This window comes from Periplaneta americana, chromosome 15 (genome assembly GCF_040183065.1).
Source record: "Periplaneta americana isolate PAMFEO1 chromosome 15, P.americana_PAMFEO1_priV1, whole genome shotgun sequence".
Classification (NCBI taxonomy): Eukaryota; Metazoa; Arthropoda; class Insecta; order Blattodea; family Blattidae; genus Periplaneta; species Periplaneta americana.
In genome coordinates this window covers 6,576,552-6,601,052 of record NC_091131.1, presented here as the reverse complement: position 1 = coordinate 6,601,052, position 24,501 = coordinate 6,576,552, and the positions used below count along the sequence as shown (strand labels likewise).

Here is a 24,501-nt window from a genome sequence, read left to right as displayed (position 1 = left end):
TGTGGCTACTTATAGTTTCAGTGTCAGTAGATGTTCGCGCTATCCTAGTGTTACGAGATGTGAAATTTGTATCGGATAAAGTGTCTCTGGGCAGGTCTTCTACGAGTAGGCTACTTCAATTTCCAGTGCCACTAATTACTCTTATACAGGGTGTTGCACTCGCTGGACTATTCTAGTATTACCTAGCGAATACTGTAAAATTTGTATCTGTTAATGTGGCTTTGTTAGTACACCTACCATTCTACAGTTTTCAGTGCATTTAAGTACTCTTGTACAGGGTGATTCACTCACTGGACTATCCTAAAATTATCTATAAGATTCTATGAAATGTGTATCGGAAAAAGTGGGCAGGTCTTCTGCGAGTACTTCAATTTCCAGTGCCACTAATTACTCTTATACAGGGTGTTGCACTTGCTGGACTATCCTAGTATTACCTAGCGAATACTGTAAAATTTGTATCTGTTAATGTGGCTTTGTTAGTACACCTACCATTCTCCAGTTTTCAGTGCATTTAAGTACTCTTGTACAGGGTGATCTACTATCCTAAAATTATCTATCAAATTCTGTGAAATGTGTATCGGATAAAGTGGGCAGGTCTTCTACGAGTACTTCAATTTCCAGTGCCACTAATTACTCTTATACAGGGTGTTGCACTCGCTGGACTATCCTAGTATTACCTAGCGAATATTGTAAAATTTGTATCTGTTAATGTGGCTTTGTTAGTACACCTACCATTCTCCAGTTTTCAGTGCATTTAAGTACTCTTGTACAGGGTGATCTACTATCCTAAAATTATCTATCAAATTCTGTGAAATGTGTATGGGATAAAGTGGGCAGGTCTTCTACGAGTACTTCAATTTCCAGTGCCACTAATTACTCATACAGGGTGTTGCACTCGCTGGACTATCCTAGTATTACCTAGCGAATACTGTAAAATTTGTATCTGTTAATGTGGCTTTGTTAGTACACCTACCATTCTACAGTTTTCAGTGCATTTAAGTACTCTTGTACAGGGTGATTCACTCACTGGACTATCCTAAAATTATCTATCAGATCCTGTGAAATGTGTATCGGATAAAGTGGGCAGGTCTTCTACGAGTACTTCAATTTCCAGTGCCACTAATTACTCATACAGGGTGTTGCACTCGCTGGACTATCCTAGTATTACCTAGCGGATACTGTAACATTTTTATCTGTTAATGTGGCTTTGTTAGTACACCTACCATTCTCCAGTTTTCAGTACATTTAAGTACTCTTGTACAGGTTGATCTACTCGCTGGATTATCCTACAATTATCTATAAGATTGTATGAAATGTGTATCGGAAAAAGTGGGCAGGTCTTCTACGAGTACTTCAATTTCCAGTGCCACTAATTACTCTTATACAGGGTGTTGCATTCGCTGGACTATCCTAGTATTACCTAGCGAATACTGTAAAATTTGTGTCTGTTAATGTGGCTTTGTTAGTACACCTACCATTCTCCAGTTTTCAGTGCATTTAAGTACTCCTGTACAGGGTGATCTACTATCCTAAAATTATCTATAAAATTCTGTGAAATGTGTATCGGATAAAGTGGGCAGGTCTTCTACGAGTACTTCAATTTTCAGTGCCACTAATTACTCTTATACAGGGTGTTGCACTCGCTGGACTATCCTAGTATTACCTAGCGAATACTGTAAAATTGTTATCTGTTAATGTGGCTTTGTTAGTACACCTACCAGTTTTCAGTGCACTTAAGTACTCTTGTACAGGGTGATTCACTCGCTGGATTATCCTAAAATTATCTATCAGATTCTATGAAATGTGTATCATATAAAGTGGGCAGGTCTTCTACGAGTATTTCAATTTCCAGTGCCACTAATCACTCTTATACAGGGTGTTGCACTCGCTGGACTATCCTAGGATTACCTAGCGAATACTGTAACATTTTTATCTGTTAATGTGGCTTTGTTAGTACACCTACCAGTTTTCAGTGCACTTAAGTACTCTTGTACAGGGTGATTCACTCGCTGGACTATCCTAAAATTATCTATCCGATTCTGTGAAATGTGTATCGGATAAAGTGTTTGTGGGCAGGTCTTCTACGAATACTTCAATTTCCAGTGCCACTAATTACTCTTATACAGGGTGTTACAGTCGCTGGACTATCCTAGGATTACTTAGCGAATACTGTAAAATTTGTATCTGTTAATGTGGCTTTGTTAGTACACCTACCAGTTTTCAGTGCACTTAAGTACTCTTGTACAGGGTGATTCACTCGCTGGACTATCCTAATATTATCTATCACATTCTGTGAAATGTGTATCGGATAAAGTGTTTGTGGGCAGGGTTCTATGAGTACTTCAATTTCCAGTGCCACTAATTACTCTTATACAGGTGTTGCACTCGCTGGACTATCCTAAAATTATCTATCAGTTTCTGTGAAATGTGTATCGGAAAAATTGTCTCAGGGCAGGTCTTCTACGAGTACTTCAATTTCCAGTGCCACTAATTATTCTTATACAGGATGTTACACTCGCTGGACTATCCTAAGATTATCTATCAGTTTCTGTGAAATGTGTATCGGATAAAGTGTCTATGGGCAGATCTTCTATGAGTACTTCAATTTTCAGTGCCATTAAGTACTCTGTACAGGGTGATTCACTGGCTGGGCTATCCTAGGATTACGTAGCGGATACTGTAAAATTTGTGTCCTTTGAAGTGACTGTGCAGGTCTTCTACGAGTAGGGCCTACTTTAGTTTATAGTGTCATTAAATAGTTTCATACAGGGTGATCCATTAGTTGCCCCACTTCAACTGTTGTCTACCTATCAGAAATTTGTATCGGATAAAGTGCTTGTAGGCAGGTTTCCTAAGAGCATTTACATTTCCAATGCCATTAGGTATTCAAATATATGGTGGTCCACTATTTGGCCCAAATCAAGGGTTACCTATCAGGCACTGTACAATTTCTTTTCGTTAAAGCTACTGTGGGAGATTTTGTGCCATTAGCGATGTTCTTTGTACCGAACTCTGAAGATCAAATTAATTGTAGATACTGTGAAATGTACGGCAGATAAATCGATTGTGAATAGGTTCCCTACAAGTACTTCGATATTCAGTACCGTTAGGTATTCGAGTATATTATGGTCCAGGCGTTGCTACCGTTCATATTATATTTATTGTTGTTCGTCTGTTTCAACTTCAAGAGATTCGATCTCTCTGATGTCGGCATTCTGTGTCTTCTAGATACGTAATTTCGTAGTTTTTTTTTTTTTAAATATTTGCTGGCATTCTCAAAATATATGCAAAATATTGTACTTTTTCGTATTCTATTGCATATAATCGGTTCATTTCGTACATATGACTTCTTCATTGACCTAAAAGTGTGTATTCCACTATAAAACATAAGAACTTCATTTACTGACTCCAGTTTTCTTTCGCGTGTTATATTTAATGTCCGATTGCCACTTCCATAATTCGTCACAAGCATAGACATCATCTTGTAAAATTTTAATTGTCCTTAGTAATCTTCATATTAGTCACACATTCTTAACTTATTTAACTTTGTTTATGTCTCATTTTTGGGCTGTGTGAAGTATTGAGTCCTAGATAGCTGTTTTTTTAGTAGTGTTAAACACTTATTTTGGATCTTAATGTTTCTCTCCTATTGAAATGCTTTTGTTTTTATGTTGAATGCCACATTCTTCAGTTTATTAACTACTATTGAATAAAAATAGCCTGATTGTTGGCGGAAGAAAAGCAGCATTTAATAGTACATTATATAGCCTATAATGGCAGTAATTAAGATGCGAGTGTGTTTGTTCATGAAACGAGCGCAAGGGAGTTTCGTAATTTTCATACGAGCGTCTTAATTACCATTATAGGCAAGTTTCATACGACTTTTTATGCTCGACCATATTTCTAACTTGAAATTATTCATAAGTTTTTATGTTATGGTTATGTAGTGACTAACGGAACTGACCTGAATTGTGAGATGTGCGCAGACGCGAAAGTATTGATTTTTTCCGAGACACGAATATCATTGACCTTCATATAACCTAGAGAACATTAGTCTTGATATAACCTGGAAATTGATTTAGAATTGAAAACCGAGATGACAAATTGAATTTATTTGAATATTATTTACAATTAACGCTAATTATTATAGTAACAGAACATAACCTTCTGCGACAGTATTGGATTTCCAGCCTCCGTGACTTTTCGCTAATTGTCTTTCGATTGCATATCCGAGAATAATCGATACTGGCGGGTTTATAAAGGTACAAAGGTGATTTGTCATTGGCTGAACAACTGAATTATAATGAATAGGTGTACTTTAATGAGGTGCATTAAAGGGCTACTACCAGGTGTATAATTACTACATTTCGGCATGGTCGAGCATAAAACTGTATAATTTATTTTATGCTCGACCATGCCGAAATGTAGTAATTATACACCTGGTAGTAGACCTTTAATGCATGTCATTAAAGTACACCTACTCATTAAAGGTCAGGTCTTTCAGCCAATGACGACTCAGGTTACAACTGTTCAGCCAATGACAGGTCAGCTTTCTACCATTATAAAACCGCAAGTATCGATTATTCTCGGATATGCAATCGAAAGAGAATTAGCGAAAAGTCACGGAGGCTGGAAATCCAATACTGTCGCAGAAGGTTATGTTCTGTTACTATAATAATTAGCGTTAATTGTAAATAATATTCAAATAAATTCAATTTGTCATCTCGTTTTTCAATGTCTAATTTAATTTCAATTTAATCTCTGTAGGTTCTTATGGCCTAGCAAGGTCAATGTGGACATCTGTTCCTCGGAAAAAATCAATACTTTCGCGTCTGCGCACATCTCACAACATACGGGACATTGCTCGAAAATTAATAATATCAAGTTAGAAATATGGTCGAGCATAAAAAGTCGTATGAAACTCGCCTATAATGGTAATTAAGAAGTTCGTATGAAAATTATGAAACTCGCTTGCGCTCGTTTCATAAATATCCATACTCGATTCTTAATTACCTTCATTATAGGCTCGTTGCATAATGTACTATTATGATCTTTAACTGAAAGCATTTGCCACTTGTCTAATGAGCTGGCCAATAAGAAGTAACAAAGTTGGGGGCGAGGGTAAGTGTTGTTGCCAAGTGACATTGGTGATCTTGTGTTTATTTCCAGGCTTTGGATAGTTTTTAATAAAAACAGTGAACTATTCTGAAAACCTCTTAATAGCATGGACATTGGTAGGTTTCCTTCGCTTTTGAATTCGTTTCCTTGTTGTAAAATTGTACGTTTAAATCTACATTACATATTCTGAAATTCGTGATGAATAAAACTGCTGTGGCAGGTTTCCTGCAGTTTATTCTGTCATTATTCTCTCCTGAGACTCATGTTGTCATCGCTTCATTACTTAGAGAACGTTAAGCTTTGTCCTGGATGACTCTGTACTTGTCAGTGGCGGCTGCTCGAAAGGAGATTCTGGGGCGACGTCCCCAACCCCGTGGAAATATTTAAAACCCCGCTTTGGTTCCGCTTGCCGACGAGTTTCGTTCTATTACTTGAGTAATTATTTCTACTTTTCATATATGGACGTCTTTTGTACGAATTCCAGCCTATCGAAGATAACTACAGTAAAATCTGGGTTATACGTAACTGATGTGGAATTTTTTTAATTACGCACAACTAAGATTTGAATATGAGATAATTTTCGAAATACTAGAAATCAGTTTAACAGAACATAGAGAGCTGGGAACACTTAGGCCTATATTACACTATCAAATTTCTGTGTCACAGAAGTTTGATAAAATATATATGATAAAATCTTTTACAGTGTAATATAGCATATTTGATCACATCTAGTTGTGACATAGTTCTGTGATAAAAGCTATGGTCATCATCATACCTTTGATAAAATCCTTGACTAAGAAGAAAGAAAATGGCGGACATTAAGTACATATGGTCTGTGTGACAGAAATGTGAAGGGCCATCAGCCACTTGGGATGCTGAGCTTAATGACAATAAATCATAGATTATATCATATCATATCATGGTCTGTGAAACCACATGACTTTTAACATCATATTATGAGTCATGTGAAATGTTACGTCATCCATTCTTAAATACTGAGTATAGCATTTTACATCTTCACACTGAAGTTCTCTCAGTAGAGTTTGATGGATTTCTTTTGTATCTCTTCTCCCTGCCCAATCTCTAACCCAAATATGTTTTTTCTTTTATTTCTTATCCAGTATTAATGCAATAATCATTACTGCACTTACAGTTGCAACATGCATTGAATTGTCGTGGATTGATTGTTAGAACTGTGATGAAAGATGTAATAAAAGCTTTGATATAGTGTAATATACCCAAAATCAGACATTTGATCATATATATTTGATCAAAAATGTTATATTCTGTGACACAGAAATTTGATAGTGTAATATAGGCCTTAAGGATTCTTTAACTTGTTTAATTGTGTTTTAAAGAATAGAATGTGAGTGGAATGTTAATGCTTAATATAAATTCATTACTGTACATATATTTACCATGAAATTTTGTCTTAAATCATAAGCTGATTTTTTTTTATATTACACATGTTCATTACAAATCTCCTACAATTTCAATTTTTGTTTTGTTTCGATTTTCCTTAACTTATTTTATAAATGTAACTTCGTCTTCTACCGAGCAACTCTTCAAATGTTTGGAACATGTCACGTGAGAAAAAATATAAGCTATCATGTAAAGACGGGGTATGCCGGCTCTGTATTCGACTGTGCTGTGTGAGTTTGCTGTTTTGTACGAGTCCCGTAATCTTCATGTAGAGAGGCAGTGGTCTTCACTGTCACATGGTGTGTGTGTTCTCCGGATCCCGCAGCTGATCTCGAGGATTATGGTAAACGATTAAAAAGTATTCAAAGTCATAAGATATGTAAAGTGAAAATGAAATTTGATTACGTATCAAAGGGAACAAAAATATGTACAATTCAAACGCGATTAAGAAAAATTACTACTTACAAAAGCGTATTACGTACAATTCAGAATTAATTTATATGTAATTTTTCGAGGGCCTGTGCATAATTACGTGCAAACCAGAACTAAGTATAACCCAGATTTTACTGTAGTCGTTTTCTTCTTCAGTGAGATCTGCAGAGCACAGTATATGCGTTGTGATAGCAGCACGGTACATAGGTATAGTTTTTAACTGAATGTCTTGGATTTCCAGTAACTTAGTGCGTGTCAAGAATTGGGGACACAACATTTTTAGCTACATCCAATTCTGGTTTTTCACTTCTAAAATTTGTGTACAGTATAACAGTGAAAAACTCCTGTTATTCCAACGCTGCCGCTTCTAAAAATATTTCGTCGTGACATAGAACACGGCTAACACACTGCTCCGGAGCATGGGGTGTCAATAATTGAAATCCCTGTGCATTGTTTGGGAGTGATTGTATGTGATATCACTCGTCGGATATGGAGTTTTCGTTCAAATGATTGACGTGAAGACAAGTTCCCATTTTGCATAATTCCAAGGTACCGTTGTTTTATGTTTGGAATTTTTATTTTACATAATTGATACCTTTCACGACTAAACTCCACTAGCCGCCACTGAGTTTTGACGAAAGTAGAAGAACTTAGTGTTACCAGACTAGCAACACTAAAATCCACCCTCGTAACAACTAAATTCCACACAATTCCAACATGACTTTAGAATACATTTTTCTGCACTATAGCCTAATCATATATATGATTTTAAATTATAGCTTTCTGCATCCAACGCTGCTCCAATATCCCAAGCTACCCCTACAGATTAAACGCAGTTTACATAATCCACTCACGTCTACCCTACAGTCAACTGTATCGGTATTTAATATGCATAAGTTATTTATTTTTTAATTAGAAATTTTAGTGGGCCTAGCTGTGAGAATTCACACAAAATCCACACAGCAATCAAAATTCCATATATTTTGTGGAATTCTACACACTTTAGCAACACTGGATGTTAGTTATTATACTTGTTTTTTTTTTAAACATGGGACATGACAGGAGCGTTGCGATCGGAAAAACAACAGAATGTCACATAGCGTGGTAGGCCTGTTGCTATGGTAACAACGGTTGAGTTGCCAAACTTACCGTTCCCACGTGGCGAGTGCTTAATAGCTCTCTTGGCGACATTTATTGTGCACATAATTTTAGCATTGGTACGTTTCATCTTTGATTCTCTGTCGATTTTTGTATTGTTTTCTTATCTTCACGTCAATTGTCAATGAATGTTTTAACGTCAGCCATCTTAACGACAATTGCTAGCTCCCATCAGCTGGCAGCGTGGAAATCCATATTGGCAACATGGCACTGTAGTTCCAAGCTCGGCCGCTAAACTGTCATGTCCCATCTTAAAAAAAAAAACAAGTATAGATAATGTAAATTCTGTAGGACTAAAAAATTAATCTTTACGTAAACACTGGATGTGCTTAACTTAGGAAACATGGCTTTTCCCATCCGTATTTACAGCACTGGAGTCTAAAGTGGACCCTTGGGAACGATCACATTCTGCACAGGTTCGAACTAAGGATAGGAAGTGGAATTGTGGAAGAGAGAAGCGGCAACTGGAAACGTAATTTATCGGGATACTTCCGTTAACCGTTTATATTTATGGACTCACTGTGCGTCGAAGGAAGGCAGAGCTTTATAGTCAACGACAGGCACATCAGTTGGTCCAGTGGACCTAGCAAGTCTCATTTTGTATCTTGTTTTCCATTACATTGTTCTGCCTGGCGGTTACGTGTTGCTTGCAGAACATGCATAAGTAAAAGCAGTCCAGTTGACACTGGATCTGTTGGACCGACATGTCTGCAGGCCCTCAGCAGGGGAAAGTACAATAAATCCAGTCTCTCAGCCTTGAGCGCGCATTCTTACGTGACGCTGCTGGCATTTCGCTGACATTTCGCGCCGGGCATGTACCGCATCAGATTGTACATCGTGCCCGAGCAGCAGGAGGAAGATGACGGCGGAGGAGGAGGAGGCAGCGTCTGGTGGGACACCGTCAAGGGAGACGGACGCGTCACGGTGACCCACAGGGCGAGAGTCAGGGTCGCTGAGCCCAAGCAGGAAACGGGCCTGTGCAGGAACAACAGGAATGCCCGCAAGAAAAAGGTACGACCAATTTTGTGTACAGGTTTCATCATGAGGGCGTGTTGTTACTTTGTTACTTTTGATTATTTGTGTAACTGACATTTTTGCTGCAGCGTCATTAAAAGAAGTAGCTTGTTATTTTGTTAATAATATGACGTATAACTTACCTCGTTTCTGAAGCGTCGTTAAACTAGAAGTAGCCCCTTGTTAGTTTACCAACACTTGGAATTTGTTAAAGCTTGGACGTTTTAAAACTAACGGAATTGCCGTGCTCTCGTTGAAGATAGGCTAGTAGTAGTTTGTTGTTACTTTGTAAACAGTTCGACGTTGTTTAACGAGCTCAGTTAGTGCAGCATCTTTTTGTAGATTCTTGGCCGTGGTGTTAAGTAACACAGTTGTTTCAGCGTTGCTGAAGAGCGATAGATTAGTGTTATTTGTTGTAACTTTCACAGCGTCGTCTAAAGAATCGATACTGCTACGTTGTGAAACTGACTCATTTCCTGAAACATCGTTAATTAGAGTGATAGCTGAGTGCTATATTTTCTGCAGTTGATAAAGTTGCTACAATGTAGTAATAACTTGGTCACTTTGTGGGAGTGACACCAGTTCTTCAGTGGCATAGTGTTGTTGTCTTTCAGCAATTGACAGATTTGCTGCAAAGTTATTGGATTCACTGCCACAGCTACATTGTCGTTGGGTAGTATGATGACATATTGCTGCGATGTCATTGGTTGACGTGATAAATGTTAAATTGTGTGATAAAGTTGCTGTAGTGTCTTTTGGACTGCGTGGTGACATTTTACTTCTTGTGAAACAGCTGCTGTAATGTTGTTGGATAGCGTGGTGACATGTTACTTTGTGCAACTGATGTTTGTTGCAATATCTTTGGGTGCATTAGTGACATGTTACTTTGTGCAACTGACAGTTGTTGCAGTATCTTTGGGTGCAGTAGTGACATGTTACTTTGTGCAAGTGACAGTTGTTGCAGTATCTTTGGGTGCAGAAGTGACATGTTACTTTGTGCAACTGACATTTGTTGCAATATCTTTGGGTGCAGAAGTGACATGTTACTTTGTGCAACTGACAGTTGTTGCAGTATCTTTGGGTGCAGAAGTGACATGTTACTTTGTGCAACTGACGATTGTTGCAATATCTTTGGGTGCAGTAGTGACATGTTACTTTGTGCAACTGACGATTGTTGCAATATCTTTGGGTGCAGTAGTGACATGTTACTTTGTGCAACTGACAGTTGTTGCAATATCTTTGGGTGCAGTAGTGACATGTTACTTTGTGCAACTGACGATTGTTGCAATATCTTTGGGTGCAGTAGTGACATGTTACTTTGTGCAACTGACAGTTGTTGCAATATCTTTGGGTGCAGTAGTGACATGTTACTTTGTGCAACTGACGATTGTTGCAATATCTTTGGGTGCAGTAGTGACATGTTACTTTGTGCAACTGACGATTGTTGCAATATCTTTGGGTGCAGTAGTGACATGTTACTTTGTGCAACTGACATTTGTTGCAGTATCTTTGGGTGCAGTAGTGACATGTTACTTCATATAACTTACAGATTTCTGTACTGTAGTTGGGTAGTGTGATGGCATATTACTTTGTATAGAGTCTACACCTATGGAGTAACGGTCAGCGCGTCTGGCCGCGAAACCAGGTGGCCCGGGCTCGAATCCCGGTTGGGGCAAGTTACCTGGTTGAGGTTTTATTCCGGGGTTTTCCCTCAACCCAATACGAGCTAATGCTGGGTAACTTTCGGTGCTGGACCCCGGACTCATTTCACCGGCATTATCACCTTCATTTCATTCAGACGCTAAATAACCTAGATGTTGATACAGCGTCGTAAAATAACCCAATGAAATGAAAAAAAAAACTTTGTATAAATGTCAGAGTTGCTGCAGTGTCGTTGGATTACGTGGTGACATAGTTGCAGTAGTTTATTGTTGGTCTAATCTTTGCAGTTGGTGCATTGTTTTTATGTACTTATAATTTTATTGGTGTTTCCATAGCGTGGTTCACGAAATAGCTGAATCTATGAACATACATTGATAAGAAAAGAAAAAGTGGAATTAGAATTTGAAGTAATCAGTTGTGTAGTTTCCTTCTTTCTTGTCTAGTGACGTGACGGAATGAGGTCTGATATTTATTTAGGATTTGTTGGTCAGCAGTTAGGAGTACACGCTTATATCGGACCCAAATCCGTCGTATGTAAGACTCTGTTTCTCACATGTATTTACAGAGGAAAAGCGACAGGCCGGCAGAACGTCGGATGTGCATTTTCCCACTAGCGATCTACAGCTGTGGCCGTGGGAATCGACTAATTAATCGAGATTATGGATCCGCTTTCTCCGAGGTCCGCGAGGAAGCTTATTGTACAAACAGAGAAGCGGGTCAAACGATGACACCTCCTTCCTTATTGGCATTGTCTTAATCGTACCGTGAAATGTGTAACTCGTGGCTCCAGACCCTCCTCCGCGCGCTAGTGCTGTAATTTGACTAACGAGTAACGGCACTCCAATAGCAGCAGCAGGGTTTAGCTTAACGATGTGGTTATTTTTATGCTCATCGACTACATCAAACTTTGCTGAATCCTTGCGACATTTAACAGTCCTCAGGTAGACATGCATGGGAATTTGCAGTTGAATGGCTGGTTATAACTGCAGCAACTTGTTTGTTCTCGCATTATTAGATGACCTTGCATAAGAATCCGTTGCTATGCACTCTTCCCTAATAACGAACTGTGTGCATCACATTAATTAATACTAAACAGTTGAATCGCTGTTATAACGACAGCAACTTGTTCCACATTGTTAGATGGACTTGCATAAGAATCCGTTGCTATGCACATCTTCCCTAGTAACGAACTGTGTGCATCACATTAATTAATACTAAACAGTTGAATCGCTGTTATAACGACAGCAACTTGTTCCGCATTGTTAGACGGACTTGCATAAGAATCCGTTGCTATGCACATCTTCCCTAGTAACGAACTGTGTGCATCACATTAATTAATACTAAACAGTTGAATCGCTGTTATAACGACAGCAACTTGTTCCGCATTGTTAGATGGACTTGCATAAGAATCCGTTGCTATGCACATCTTCCCTAGTAACGAACTGTGTACATCACATTAATTAATACTAAACAGTTGAATCGCTGTTATAACGACAGCAACTTGTTCCGCATTGTTAGATGGACTTGCATAAGAATCCGTTGCTATGCACATCTTCCCTAGTAACGAACTGTGTGCATCACATTATTATTAATAACTTAGTAAACAGTTGAATCGCTGTTATAACGACAGCAACTTGTTCCGCATAGTTTGATGGACTTGCATAAGAATCCATTGCTACGTAGCCTACATCTTCCCTAGTAACAAACTGTGTGCATCACATTAAATTAATACTAAACAGTTGAATCGCTGTTATGACGACAGCAACTTGTTCCGCATAAGAATTCGTTGCTATGCACATCTTGCCTAGTAACATTAATTAATACCAAACAGTTGAATCGCTGTTCCAGAGACAGCAACTTGTTCCACATTGTTTGATGGACTTGCATAAGAATCCGTTGCTATGCACATCTTCCCTAGTAACGAATTGTGTGCGTGCCATTAATTAACACAAAACAGTTGAATCGCTGTCCTCTGATAGACAGAATTCGTTTTTACGCACATGTCGCGTGATACTCGCTGTCGACGTCCCAGGTTCTTGCTCCACTTCTTGCAAACGGTACCTGCCAGAATACGTTGCGTAGATTCCTCTTCGTCAATGAACTGTGAACGAGTCCGTATGAGCTGTGTACCTCGCTTCACTTGGGTTGTTAAGTGCTGTGGTTATTTATTTTCGCAATTTCGTAACTATATAGCAGCTTTTCAAACCTGTAGCAAGATAGAAATCTTTACCCAGTGAACTATTATTGGCACGTATTAGCCTTGAGGTAGTTCTTGACAGTCTTACACTATCCGGCATTTTGTTACTTTGCTTCCATTAAAAGTTCTGACGTTAGTTGCATCACTTCCTTGGTATTTTGGTATTGCGGATCTAGCATAACTCCACTCAGCTGTAGGTTCAGAATTAGACCTTGCATCTCGAGGTGCCAGACACAAAATATTAGATATAAGATAAGAGAGGGCGTTTTATTTACTGCGCCGGGAATAACTAGATCCCCTCGATATTCAAGAGAACACATGTTGGCTTATAGAAGTTCGCTAAAATTCGAGGACTGCACAGTTCCGACTGATTGTTTGTACGGCATTTTACATAATGTTTTAAATGCGAAAGAAATTGTTTTATTTCTGCGGTTCTTTTTCGAACGGATTATTTATTTTCTGCGAAAGGCATTTTGTATGCGAAATTCAGGGTGATTCACGGCTAATAACCCGCGCTTTAGGAATCAGTTTTGAGCACAAAATGTCATATGAACATGGGCAAAAGTAGCAGTGCTTTTGAGCAGAACTGAAAGTTATTCCCTTAAAATACACATAAATATTCATTGAAAATACTGTATTAATCATAAAATGAACATACCTCAGTTTGGAAGCAGATTTTCAAATTTCCTTCCCACCACTTTAATGCACTTGGCCGCACGGATGTGAATGGCGCTTAGCTTTCCGTACCTCATCACGGCTGTCTCTGATAAGCACAGGTGATAATCAGCAACCTATCTTCCACTTCATCTCCATACTTCACATCACAGCGCAAGCTTCCGTTTAGTTTACGTTCCAACGTTTGTATTACGTTTGGATTTTTACGAACGACTTTCAAATTAATGATAATCGGCCCCATGCCCATATGACTTTTTATGCTCAAAATGGCCTGTAGAACTGATTCCTATAGCGCGGTTCATTGTTAATTAGTGTACGGTATTTAATGAACTGTCTTTGTAAATTTTATGTTGTATTATTGGCTAAGATCACACCGTACACGAGCCTGGCTCTTACGATAGTAGCTAGAAACATTTTTGTTGTATAATTTTAATTTGTACCTACTTCTACAAAAGATTTTTTTTTATTGTTCCTATAGAATATATCTGTTATGGTGACAATTAATATTAGAGGATAAAAATTATCGCCATAACAGATAGGGTAAACTAGGTAGTTATTGACCAGTAAACGGTGATTGACCGCTTCCTTTTTTCAAGTATATTGTGAATAAACCACGATCGTGATTTCACTTTTTGCTGCATATACCTCTAGTAGCAACCCTTATTTGTGGTTAGTTGTCGCTGTTCATCCCACTGAGTTAGTGTCTGTTGTCTGAGAGGACTGAAATCGATTGGAAATGCAACTGAACCTAAACAAGTGTAAGTAACTAGAGAAATTGCTAAGAATAATGCACGCAATAATTTATTTATTCTGCAAAGGATACATAAATTCTGGTGCTCGTTTTTACACTCACAGTGTGAGAAAAGGTATAAGGTTTCCGTCCACAGAATATTATTTTGTTAAAGTTTTTATATGACATAAAAATTCCCCGTGGTCAATCACTATAAAGTGTATGTCCGCAAACTACAGTGATTGGTCGTTCATAAATTATTTGTTAGAATAATGACCAATTTGCTCCAATTCTATATATGTTATCGGTTAAATGATGGGGATTTTTACAGGACTGATACTATATTATAATGCATAAGCCAGGTAAAGTGCATTATACAGGGGAAGCTTTACGAAACGCTACAGAACCTGTCCACAGTGGATTTGATTTAAATGAAGCTGCCAAGAAGTTTGGTGTCCTAAAAGCAACCTTAGCGTCCAGAAGCAAATATCCCGCGTCCAGAAGCAAATATCCCGTTGAAGGAAAAGTGTTCTTTGGTCCTCGTCCACTGCTGGGTGAAGCCATTTGTAATAACATCAGAGAAATGACACACACTTGCTTCTGATAAGGCACAAAAGAGAAAAATGGAAGAAGAGGCAAGAGAAGGAAGGAAGCGAATAAGAAATGAAAGAAAAGGCAGCGAGAAGAGTTCTTTTCTTATTTTTTTAACTTGGTTATTTAACGACACTGTATCAACTATGAGGTTATTTAGCGTCGATGGGATTGATGGTAGCGAGATGGTATTTGGCGAGATGAGGGCGAGGATTCGTCATAGATTACCTGAAATTTGCCTTATGGTTGGGCAAAACCTCGGAAAAACCCAACCAGGTAATCAGCCCAAGCTGGAATTGAACCCGCGCCCGAACGAAACTTCGGATCGGCAGGCAAACACCTTTGCCGACAGAGCTACGTCGGTGGCGAATAGTTCTTAATGAGAAAGATCAGAAGAAGAGAAACGAAACAGACAAGAAAAAAGTGAAAATTGTGAAAATGTGTTGTTCAATCACTAATAAATGAGTATTCAATAACTGTGCAGTAGACGGTCAATCACTAATAAGCGTGTGGTCAATAACTGTAAAAGTGGACTTGTTGTGTTTATTTAATTTATCTTTGCATTAAAATTTTATTTTTTCTTTTGTTTATTGATTTTGATTTGTTTCTGAATCTTCACTTGACCCAATGCCTTTAAAATTCTCTCAATAAGTTACCACTGTTTTCCGCTATTTCATTGTTTTATTATTCATTAGCTTAAGTGGTCAATCACTATACAGTTTACCCTATATTCTGTAGAACCAATAAAAAAACTTTAGTAAATTCTTCTAGCAACAGTGTATTCTTCTGTACAGATTACTGTGCATATTACTGTGTAATCCCGGCCACCAAGTCACTAAACTGAGTGCGCTCCTCGTATAATGACAGTTGACTTAATAAAATGTCAACATATGTGCCCAACTTGGAGTCAGGCCACAAAGGGAAAAACACTGGAGGAGGGAAGTTCGTTCCGTGCTGTGGATTGGACTTCGGCGTAGCTCAATGGTGAGAGCGCTTGGTACGTTGAACCAAGGACCCGGGTTCGATCCCCGGAGCCGGAGCGAATTTTTCTCCTCTAATATTAATTGTACTTACTTTTCCTTCTAGCTAAATAAATAAATTAGTCGTGAATCACCCTGTATAGCTTAGCTACATACTGGTGACATTTGGTGCAATTAAGAATTCGAGTCTTCTTTCAATATTGCAAATCCATTTTTTTAATTTTTATTTGGATTTTAGTGCCAGAGCTGTAAGAACTTCCTTTTCTTCTACTATAAATCGATAAAATACTGCACAACTAAATTTGAGGGTTTCGGTCAGCTTTTACTGTTTTCACACTTACTCTAATCATTTCATAAGTTATTCATGGTACTGAATACACGCTCCACGAAAGCATTACTTGCGGGAATAGTAAACATGTGTTGAACTACCATTCTTATTTGTGGAGATTTCTCTGAAAATACTTACAACTAGTCCAATTTTCGTCAAGAAAGAAGCCACTTCATTTCATAAGCACACTTCATCATAGACTATCTGTATCTACTTGAAGATCTAGCTTTTGTTCAACACTTACAATTCTGCAGTGCTTGGGAAAAGTGGCATAAGTCAGTTTCCACAAATTCGCTTGGAAAAAGAGACATAAGTATTTCCCCCATTACAATAATTCATACAGAAGAAAATCAAATCGACATAAACCAGGGTGGAGACAGTTTTTTTTCCTTCTCTTGTAAAATCAACATTTTTGACTTGTGCCACTTTTCCCGAGCACTACAAAATTTGTTCCATTTTTAAAGCAGACCCAAATAGTTTTAAGGCTAAAAAATATTGAAAGTTCCCATATCTTTAGCTGTCCTGAGTTACGGTTAAAATGTTTCACAAAAAATGGAGAAAAATAATTCCTTTTAGTCCATTTGATAAAAAGCTCTTGTCAGATTTTGAATTGAATTGAAAGAGGTGAATTGGGAGGGCAAATTTAAAAGGTACGCAAAACGCGTTCGGGGCTGCAAGAAACTAAATATGTGAGCTCCAAGCCTGTTGGCCACTAGTCTCACTCCGGGTTACGCTGCTCCACTGAAGGAGCTCTAGAAAATTTTGAAAGGGAAAACCGAAAATGGACGTAACCTCTTAGGAACCACATACGCGAGGGGGACGGAAATGTGATCAAAGTGATCACGGGACGGGACGAGGAGGAAATGGCTGGTGTAAATCTGCACATTGAATGAACTGTGTCGTTTCGCAGTGCAGGAGGAGTCGAGAAGACTGTCGTCTGTTGTTCGATGACAAGGCAGGTGAAGACCGCCAGGAGAGACGCCGTGAATTCTGAATCTGCAAATTGAAAGGTTCCCTGTCCTTTGGCATTGCGACTAAATGAGTGATCTCGCAAATTAAATAGGCAATTTATAGGTTCTGAACTAGGGCATTACGTCGTTTGTTAGAAAAGGGGGAATATGGGGAAGGGATATAGGTCTGTGACCCATTTCTCTTAGGGCTCATCCCGACATTTGTCTTAACGCCTTAGGAAAACCACGGAAATACCTTAGGCAGGATGAGTTGTCTCAATATAAGAGACTAGCCAATTTGGCTTTTAGGTAATAGGTCGATTGATTTATGAATTTATGATAGATGTAATTATTAATTAATTAATTTGTCAGAAGTCTCCAAGCTCATTTTATAAAATTACCGACCGTCCAAAATATCCGGCCAGTTGGCAGCCCGTAATCTATGTTAATAGTACGCTTGTGTGCGAAACACAACCTGCCACTTTGTAGCTATTTCATTAAAGTTCATGTTGGGTGCAGCATTAGGGCGCGTCCTTCTTCGTACGGAAACACCCGATGTGAACTTAACAATAGCTATGCACAGGTTTCACCACGGCAACGAAACAAGTGATTCTGGAATTTGTGCTGCCGGAGGAAACAATGGAACTTCTATTAAACACTTTCAAGCATGCAGTATGACGTAATGTCAGATAATAATTGATGTTATATTAAAAGACGAGGAATTAGTATTGGAATGGCAACACTACTCACTTATTGTGTAACTGGATGCAGGTGTTTTAGTTCACACAACAGGGTCTGGAAACTTGTTTATCTCGTGCCTCCAACAACGAGTATAAACATGGTCGTACTGAAGGCGTTACAGTGTCTCGGTTTTTTTATTTGGTTATTTTAACGACGCTGTATCAACTACTGCAGTGGTCCCAAACCAGTGTGTCGCGACGGCCCATGGAGTGTGTCGCGAAATTTTGGAGTTGAAAATTAAATTTTATGCCATCCAGGAAGTCTCTTTACAACGCATTTTTATTTACAACGAAGTCTTTGATATGGTACATTTTATTTTGAGACAGACTTTACCAATGAATCGTGAACACCTGCAACAATGCTCAGTTTAATTTTTCTGCCAGGCAGAATGAAAGTGAACACCTACAACAATATAATAAAATGTTTCAAGTTCAATCTGTAAGATTTTTCTATTTAAATCTTTAAATAGATAAACCTTATAGATTGAACTTGAAACATTTTATTATATTGAATTAGATTTATCTGAATATAGATATATATTATAGATTGAACTTGAAATATTTTATTATATTGAATTAGATTTATCTGAAAAGAATAGATATATATATATTGTAGATTGAACTTGAAATATTTTGTTATATTGAATTAGATTTATCTGAAAAGAATATATATATATATATATATATATATATATATATTATAGATTGAACTTGAAATATTTTATTATATTGAATTAGATTTATCTGAAAAGAATAGATATATATTATAGATTGAACTTGAAATATTTTGTTATATTGAATTAGATTTATCTGAAAAGAATAGATATATATTATAGATTGAACTTGAAATATTTTGTTATATTGAATTAGATTTATCTGAATATAGATATATATTATAGATTGAACTTGAAATATTTTACTATATTGAATTAGATTTATCTGAAAAGAATATATATATATATATATATATATATATATATATATATATATATATATATATATATTATAGATTGAACTTGAAATATTTTATTATATTGAATTAGATTTATCTGAAAAGAATATATATATATATATATATATTACAGATTGAACTTGAAATATTTTGTTATATTGAATTAGATTTATCTGAAAGAATATGTATATATATATATATATATATATATATATATATATATATATATATTATAGATTGAACTTCAAAAATATTTTATTATATTGAATTAGATTTATCTGAAAAGAATAGATATATATTATAGATTGAACTTGAAATATTTTGTTATATTGAATTAGATTTATCTGAAAAGAATAGATATATATTATAGATTGAACTTGAAATATTTTATTATATTGAATTAGATTTATCTGAAAAGAATAGATATATATATATATATATATATATATTATAGATTGAACTTGAAATATTTCATTATATTGAATTAGATTTATCTGAATATAGATATATATTATAGATTGAACTTGAAATATTTTATTATATTGAATTAGATTTATCTGAATATAGATATATATATTATAGATTGAACTTGAAATATTTTATTATATTGAATTAGATTTATCTGAATATAGATATATATTATAGATTGAACTTGAAATATTTTATTATATTGAATTAGATTTATCTGAATATAGATATATATTATAGATTGAACTTGAAATATTTTATTATATTGAATTAGATTTATCTGAATATAGATATATATTATAGATTGAACTTGAAATATTTTATTGTATTGAATTAGATTTATATGAAAAAAAATAGATAAATCTTATAGATCAACTTGAAACATTTTATTATGTTGAATTAGATTTATCTGAATATAGATATATATTATAGATTGAACTTGAAATATTTTATTATATTGAATTAGATTTATCTGAATATAGATATATATTATAGATTGAACTTGAAACATTTTATTATATTGAATTAGATTTATCTGAATTTAGATATATATTATAGATTGAACTTGAAATATTTTATTATATTGAATTAGATTTATCTGAATATAGATATATATTATAGATTGAACTTGAAATATTTTATTATATTGAATTAGATTTATTTGAATATAGATATATATTATAGATTGAACTTGAAATATTTTATTATATTGAATTAGATTTATCTGAATATAGATATATATTATAGATTGAACTTGAAATATTTTATTATATTGAATTAGATTTATCTGAATATAGATATATATTATAGATTGAACTTGAAATATTTTATTGTATTGAATTAGATTTATATGAAAAAAAATAGATAAATCTTATAGATTCAACTTGAAACATTTTATTATGTTGAATTAGATTTATCTGAAAACAAAATGAATTGTAAAATACCTGCAACAGAGCTTAGTAATGCATTTACTCTTCCCACTTAGTAATAAACAGAGATTAGAATCGTTAGAACATATTGGTCAGTTTCAGTATACACGTGTGAGCGTGTGATAGTGCAACTGTTTTATCAAAAGTGCTTTATTTAGATTTTATCATGGACAAATTTTTAATTCGAGAAAGACAATCAGAATCATGTTAGGTGAGAGCAGTGATAATGATCATAATGAAACTTAGGCTATATGCAAGAATATTATTTATAGCAAGAGGATGAAGTGTACAAAGTGTGAAGTCTCTACCTTACAAAATTGTAGAAAATAGAAATTTCACCATTTTGGTGTAGGAATCAGGGGCCCAGAATCGAATCCTTGTTGGGACGAATTGCGTGACTGAGGGTTTTCCGGGATTTTCTCTTCCAATGTGAATTGGAATGTGATGGATAACATGATGAATGGAATTGTTGCGAAACATCTAAAAAGAATGAAGATATACGTCGTCTTCACATTGAAATTGATGCTTGTATCAGAACTTCTATGTATCTAGTGGCAGGACATCTGTAAAAATGTACAAAAAAAAAAGTAAAGCCATTTGTCATGTGTCTGATGTTTTGGCTTGCGGTGAAAGAGCTTGTTCTTAACATGCTACGGGGCCGCATGTCGGAAGCCGCAAATAAAGGTGAGAAAAATAACAATACAAACCGCACGCTACACGGACTCGTACTCTGTGAGGATATAGCGCAAGATGCAGCTCTGTAGGACACCGGCTATTGAGATCCTAGTCAGGTAACTAGGTGACCGCATATTCGTGTGGCCAGCTTCCAAGGACAGCGTCCAGAAAGACTGTCGCTGATCTTTCTGCCAGAACTTTCCCTGCAATAGCAGGATATGACAAATATATACGACAATGTAGGTTTTTGGCGCCACGTTTTGGTCCCATTACATTTTTACAGAGATAATTCAGCGTCAGAGAATTGGTAGGATGTCAGAAGATGGTTTGAAAACAGTCTTTGATGTCGTACTTGGAGGAAATATTGTAAGAATTTCTGATGTAGAGTGAGGATTAGATCTACACAGAGACGTCCATTGAAATTGATCTTCTACATTTAGATCACCGTCAACCAACTCACAGGCACGCCGTGTTACTTCTGGCGCACGGGACAGGATCTGTGTCGGCGGGAACGGAGCGCAGTGGCGGCCTGCTTGTGTCTGTAATCTGTAGTTGCGTTTACCATTACACTATAGATCAGCCGTGGCGAAAATGTAACTCACGAGCACATTGTGGCTCGCAGTGATAGCTGTGCATTTCCCTTGCTTCGTACCTTCCACAACCCCCACCCTCTCACTCACTGGAGTCAAATTCCGTTCCATTTTTTCTCTGACCTGTGAGTAGCGTATCGTCGCAATGTCTCTCTCAAGTAGGATGGGAGGACGCATTTTTTTGCTGACAATATGATGAGAATATTAAATGTATGATTTGTTCACAAGTATTACGAGGAAAACGGTTGTATAACATAAAACGGCATTATACCACATGTTACTCATGAAACATTAAAAGGTGAAGTGTTATTATTATCATCATCATCATCATCATCATCATCATCATCATCATCATCTCTGTACGTCGATCCTTTTTCAGCAGATGTATGAACAATGCGGTTAGCTCTTCAATTTAAACTCACAGATTTACAATGTGATGTCAAATGAAAGCTAGATGTAAGGACTTGACAAATGTTCAACCTTTCAAATCTTTGCCAAAAAATAAATATCCGAAGCTTCGTTCTTTCGCTTGCTCTGTTGAAGCCATGTTCGCTACAACTTACGTTTGTGAAAAATTATTTTCAACGATTAAAATAGTAAAAACCAAATTTAGATCACGACTGACAGACAAATACCTTCGTCAATATTACAGGTATTATTCTGTAGGACAAATTAATAAAGCTATAATAAATGCAAATAGCCTGCATTGTACCAATGTAACTAAATAAATTATAAAACTTATTTGTAGCATATACTTCCAACATTTTTTTTAAGTATAGTTATATAAGAACGAAACGGTGCATTGTTAGTGAAAGCAATTGGCAAATAAAACTCCTACATATTTTATACACCGGATATGTTGAAAAATGTAAGCAAAGATATATTGATAAATACAGTGATAATATCTACTGGAAGTATGGTTTCAAATTAAAATAATATGAATTGTGCAATGGATACATATCTCAATTTATCAAGAATCTAACACTTTAAAGTTTACTCGGTACACGCTCTTCCTTTCTGACATCTTTTGTTTGTACGATATAAACTATATTTGGACATAATGAAACAACTCTGAAAACTTAGGGTATATGTACACGAACGACCACAAATATTATCAGAAAATGCAGGCTCTAAATTTCTAAAATTTAATAAAAAAATGAACTCACAATTGGACAAAAATTACAAGATACCACAACAAGATTTATTAGAACTTAAATACCTGATAAAAGTATTAAAAAGTTTACTAATACTATTTTTCAAACCAGTTTTATCAAAGTATGGGGGGGGGGGGGAATTCTGCAGTGACATCATTTGGTAACCATTACATTCTTATGGTTTCTCTGGCATTTTTAATATTTTTCCTGCATGTAATAAACACTTATTTCTGAAAAATATACTACTCTCAGACATGTAGAGTTGTTTATTTTAATAAATTAATTTTTTATTTGTCCTATATAAAATATATTAAAATTTTCATAATGTTTTGTGACCTAATTTTTCTATTTTCAAAAAAATGGGCTTAATTGTCTACCTTTTGCTTAAATACGTGTTACATCACTGTAAAAATTTTCAGACTTCTATCTGTAATGCTTGTGGAGTTATGAAATAATATGTGTGAAAATTTTCAAATTTTGGAAAATTTAATTTAAAGTAAAAAATGAATTCTAAAAAATAGTATTAGTAACTTTTTTAGATACTTTTATTCGATATTTAAGTTCTAATAAGTCTCGTTGTGATACCTTGTAGTTTTTGTCCAATTGTGAGTTCATTTCGTTATAAAAATTTTAGAAATTTAGAGCCTCTATTTTCTGATAATATTTCTGGTCGTTCACATACATATAACCTTAATACACACTTTAAGTTATGGTCACTGAGGTTGGCTCTTTCAGGGCCTTTGTTTCGTTTCATAACTGAAACCAAGCTTCACACACATCGGTCGAAACAACATTAAAAACAAAGATGCCGCACACCTATGGAGACGAGGGAATCTTGAGTTGGGAAATCGACTGTAAGGGCCGTATTCATAGACATTCTTAGCGCGGGCTTCCGGTGGATGATCAGCGAACTAACGTTTTTCGTATTCATAAACCACTGTTAGCGATATGATATGATATGAATCCTGTACAAGTAACCAGTCGATAGCCGGGGCTAGTTTAGCACGCTCGTAGCGCGGGCAAGCGAAATGTCTAGGAATAGCACCCTTTAAGTCTAGCAAACTTCGGCCCAATTGTATAAAACTCCCTGACTAAAGATCAACTTTGATCGAAGATCGAAAAGTGAACCGAGTTCAGACACTTCTTCTATTGTATAAAACTTTTCTGCGATCAAATTACCTTGGTTCAAATGCAATCTAAGTTCACGTGAAAAGGATTTGACAACATCGCATAAACAGGTGAAATACGTGATGCGCGGACAGGTTTGTTCAGTGTTGCCAATCTAGCGACTTTAACTCTTTTTCAACAATAATTTCTTTTAACTTTTATATTGCTTAAATAGGGATTTAGTGACCTTTTTAGCACCCCATAGTGACAAAATTTAATCTTTCTTTGTTGATAATGAGAAATCTAACGACTTTACAACTACTTTTTGGCGACTTTCCATACACTCTGTTGGAGACACTGGTTTTTTGTGCAATGTAAATAATGGCGGACAATAAGAAGAAGGTTGACTGTTCTCCGAGTTGTTATCATGTTATGGTGTTTGATACTGCTAAACATAATAAAGCTTTATAAAACAACAATTTTCGTTTAGTAATACAGTAAATTGAAAATTTATGAATGTACCTATCATATCCATTAATAATTAATGGTTGTTATAAACATAATATAATTATAGGTTATGTTATTAGATACTGCTGAACATGATAGAGCCTTATAAAATATAAGCTTGT

The 24,501-nt window shown here is 35.9% G+C and overlaps 1 protein-coding gene across 5 annotated transcripts in view; it reads left to right on the top strand.

The window, feature by feature from the left end:
* Nucleotides 1-24,501, top strand: part of LOC138715813 (rhotekin-like) — a 239,584-nt gene that overhangs the window by 37,422 nt on the left and 177,661 nt on the right. Inside the window, exon 2 of one of the 5 annotated variants that reach the window (XM_069848903.1) lies at nt 8,547-9,141. The exons of 3 other annotated variants lie outside the window; for them this stretch is intronic. In XM_069848903.1, coding sequence (XP_069705004.1) covers nt 8,944-9,141 — 198 coding nt within the window. In that variant the 5' untranslated portion in view covers nt 8,547-8,943. Of the gene's footprint in view, nt 1-8,499; nt 9,142-24,501 lie in introns of all 5 variants that reach the window. One more of the 5 variants, XM_069848902.1, reaches the window with a different exon arrangement.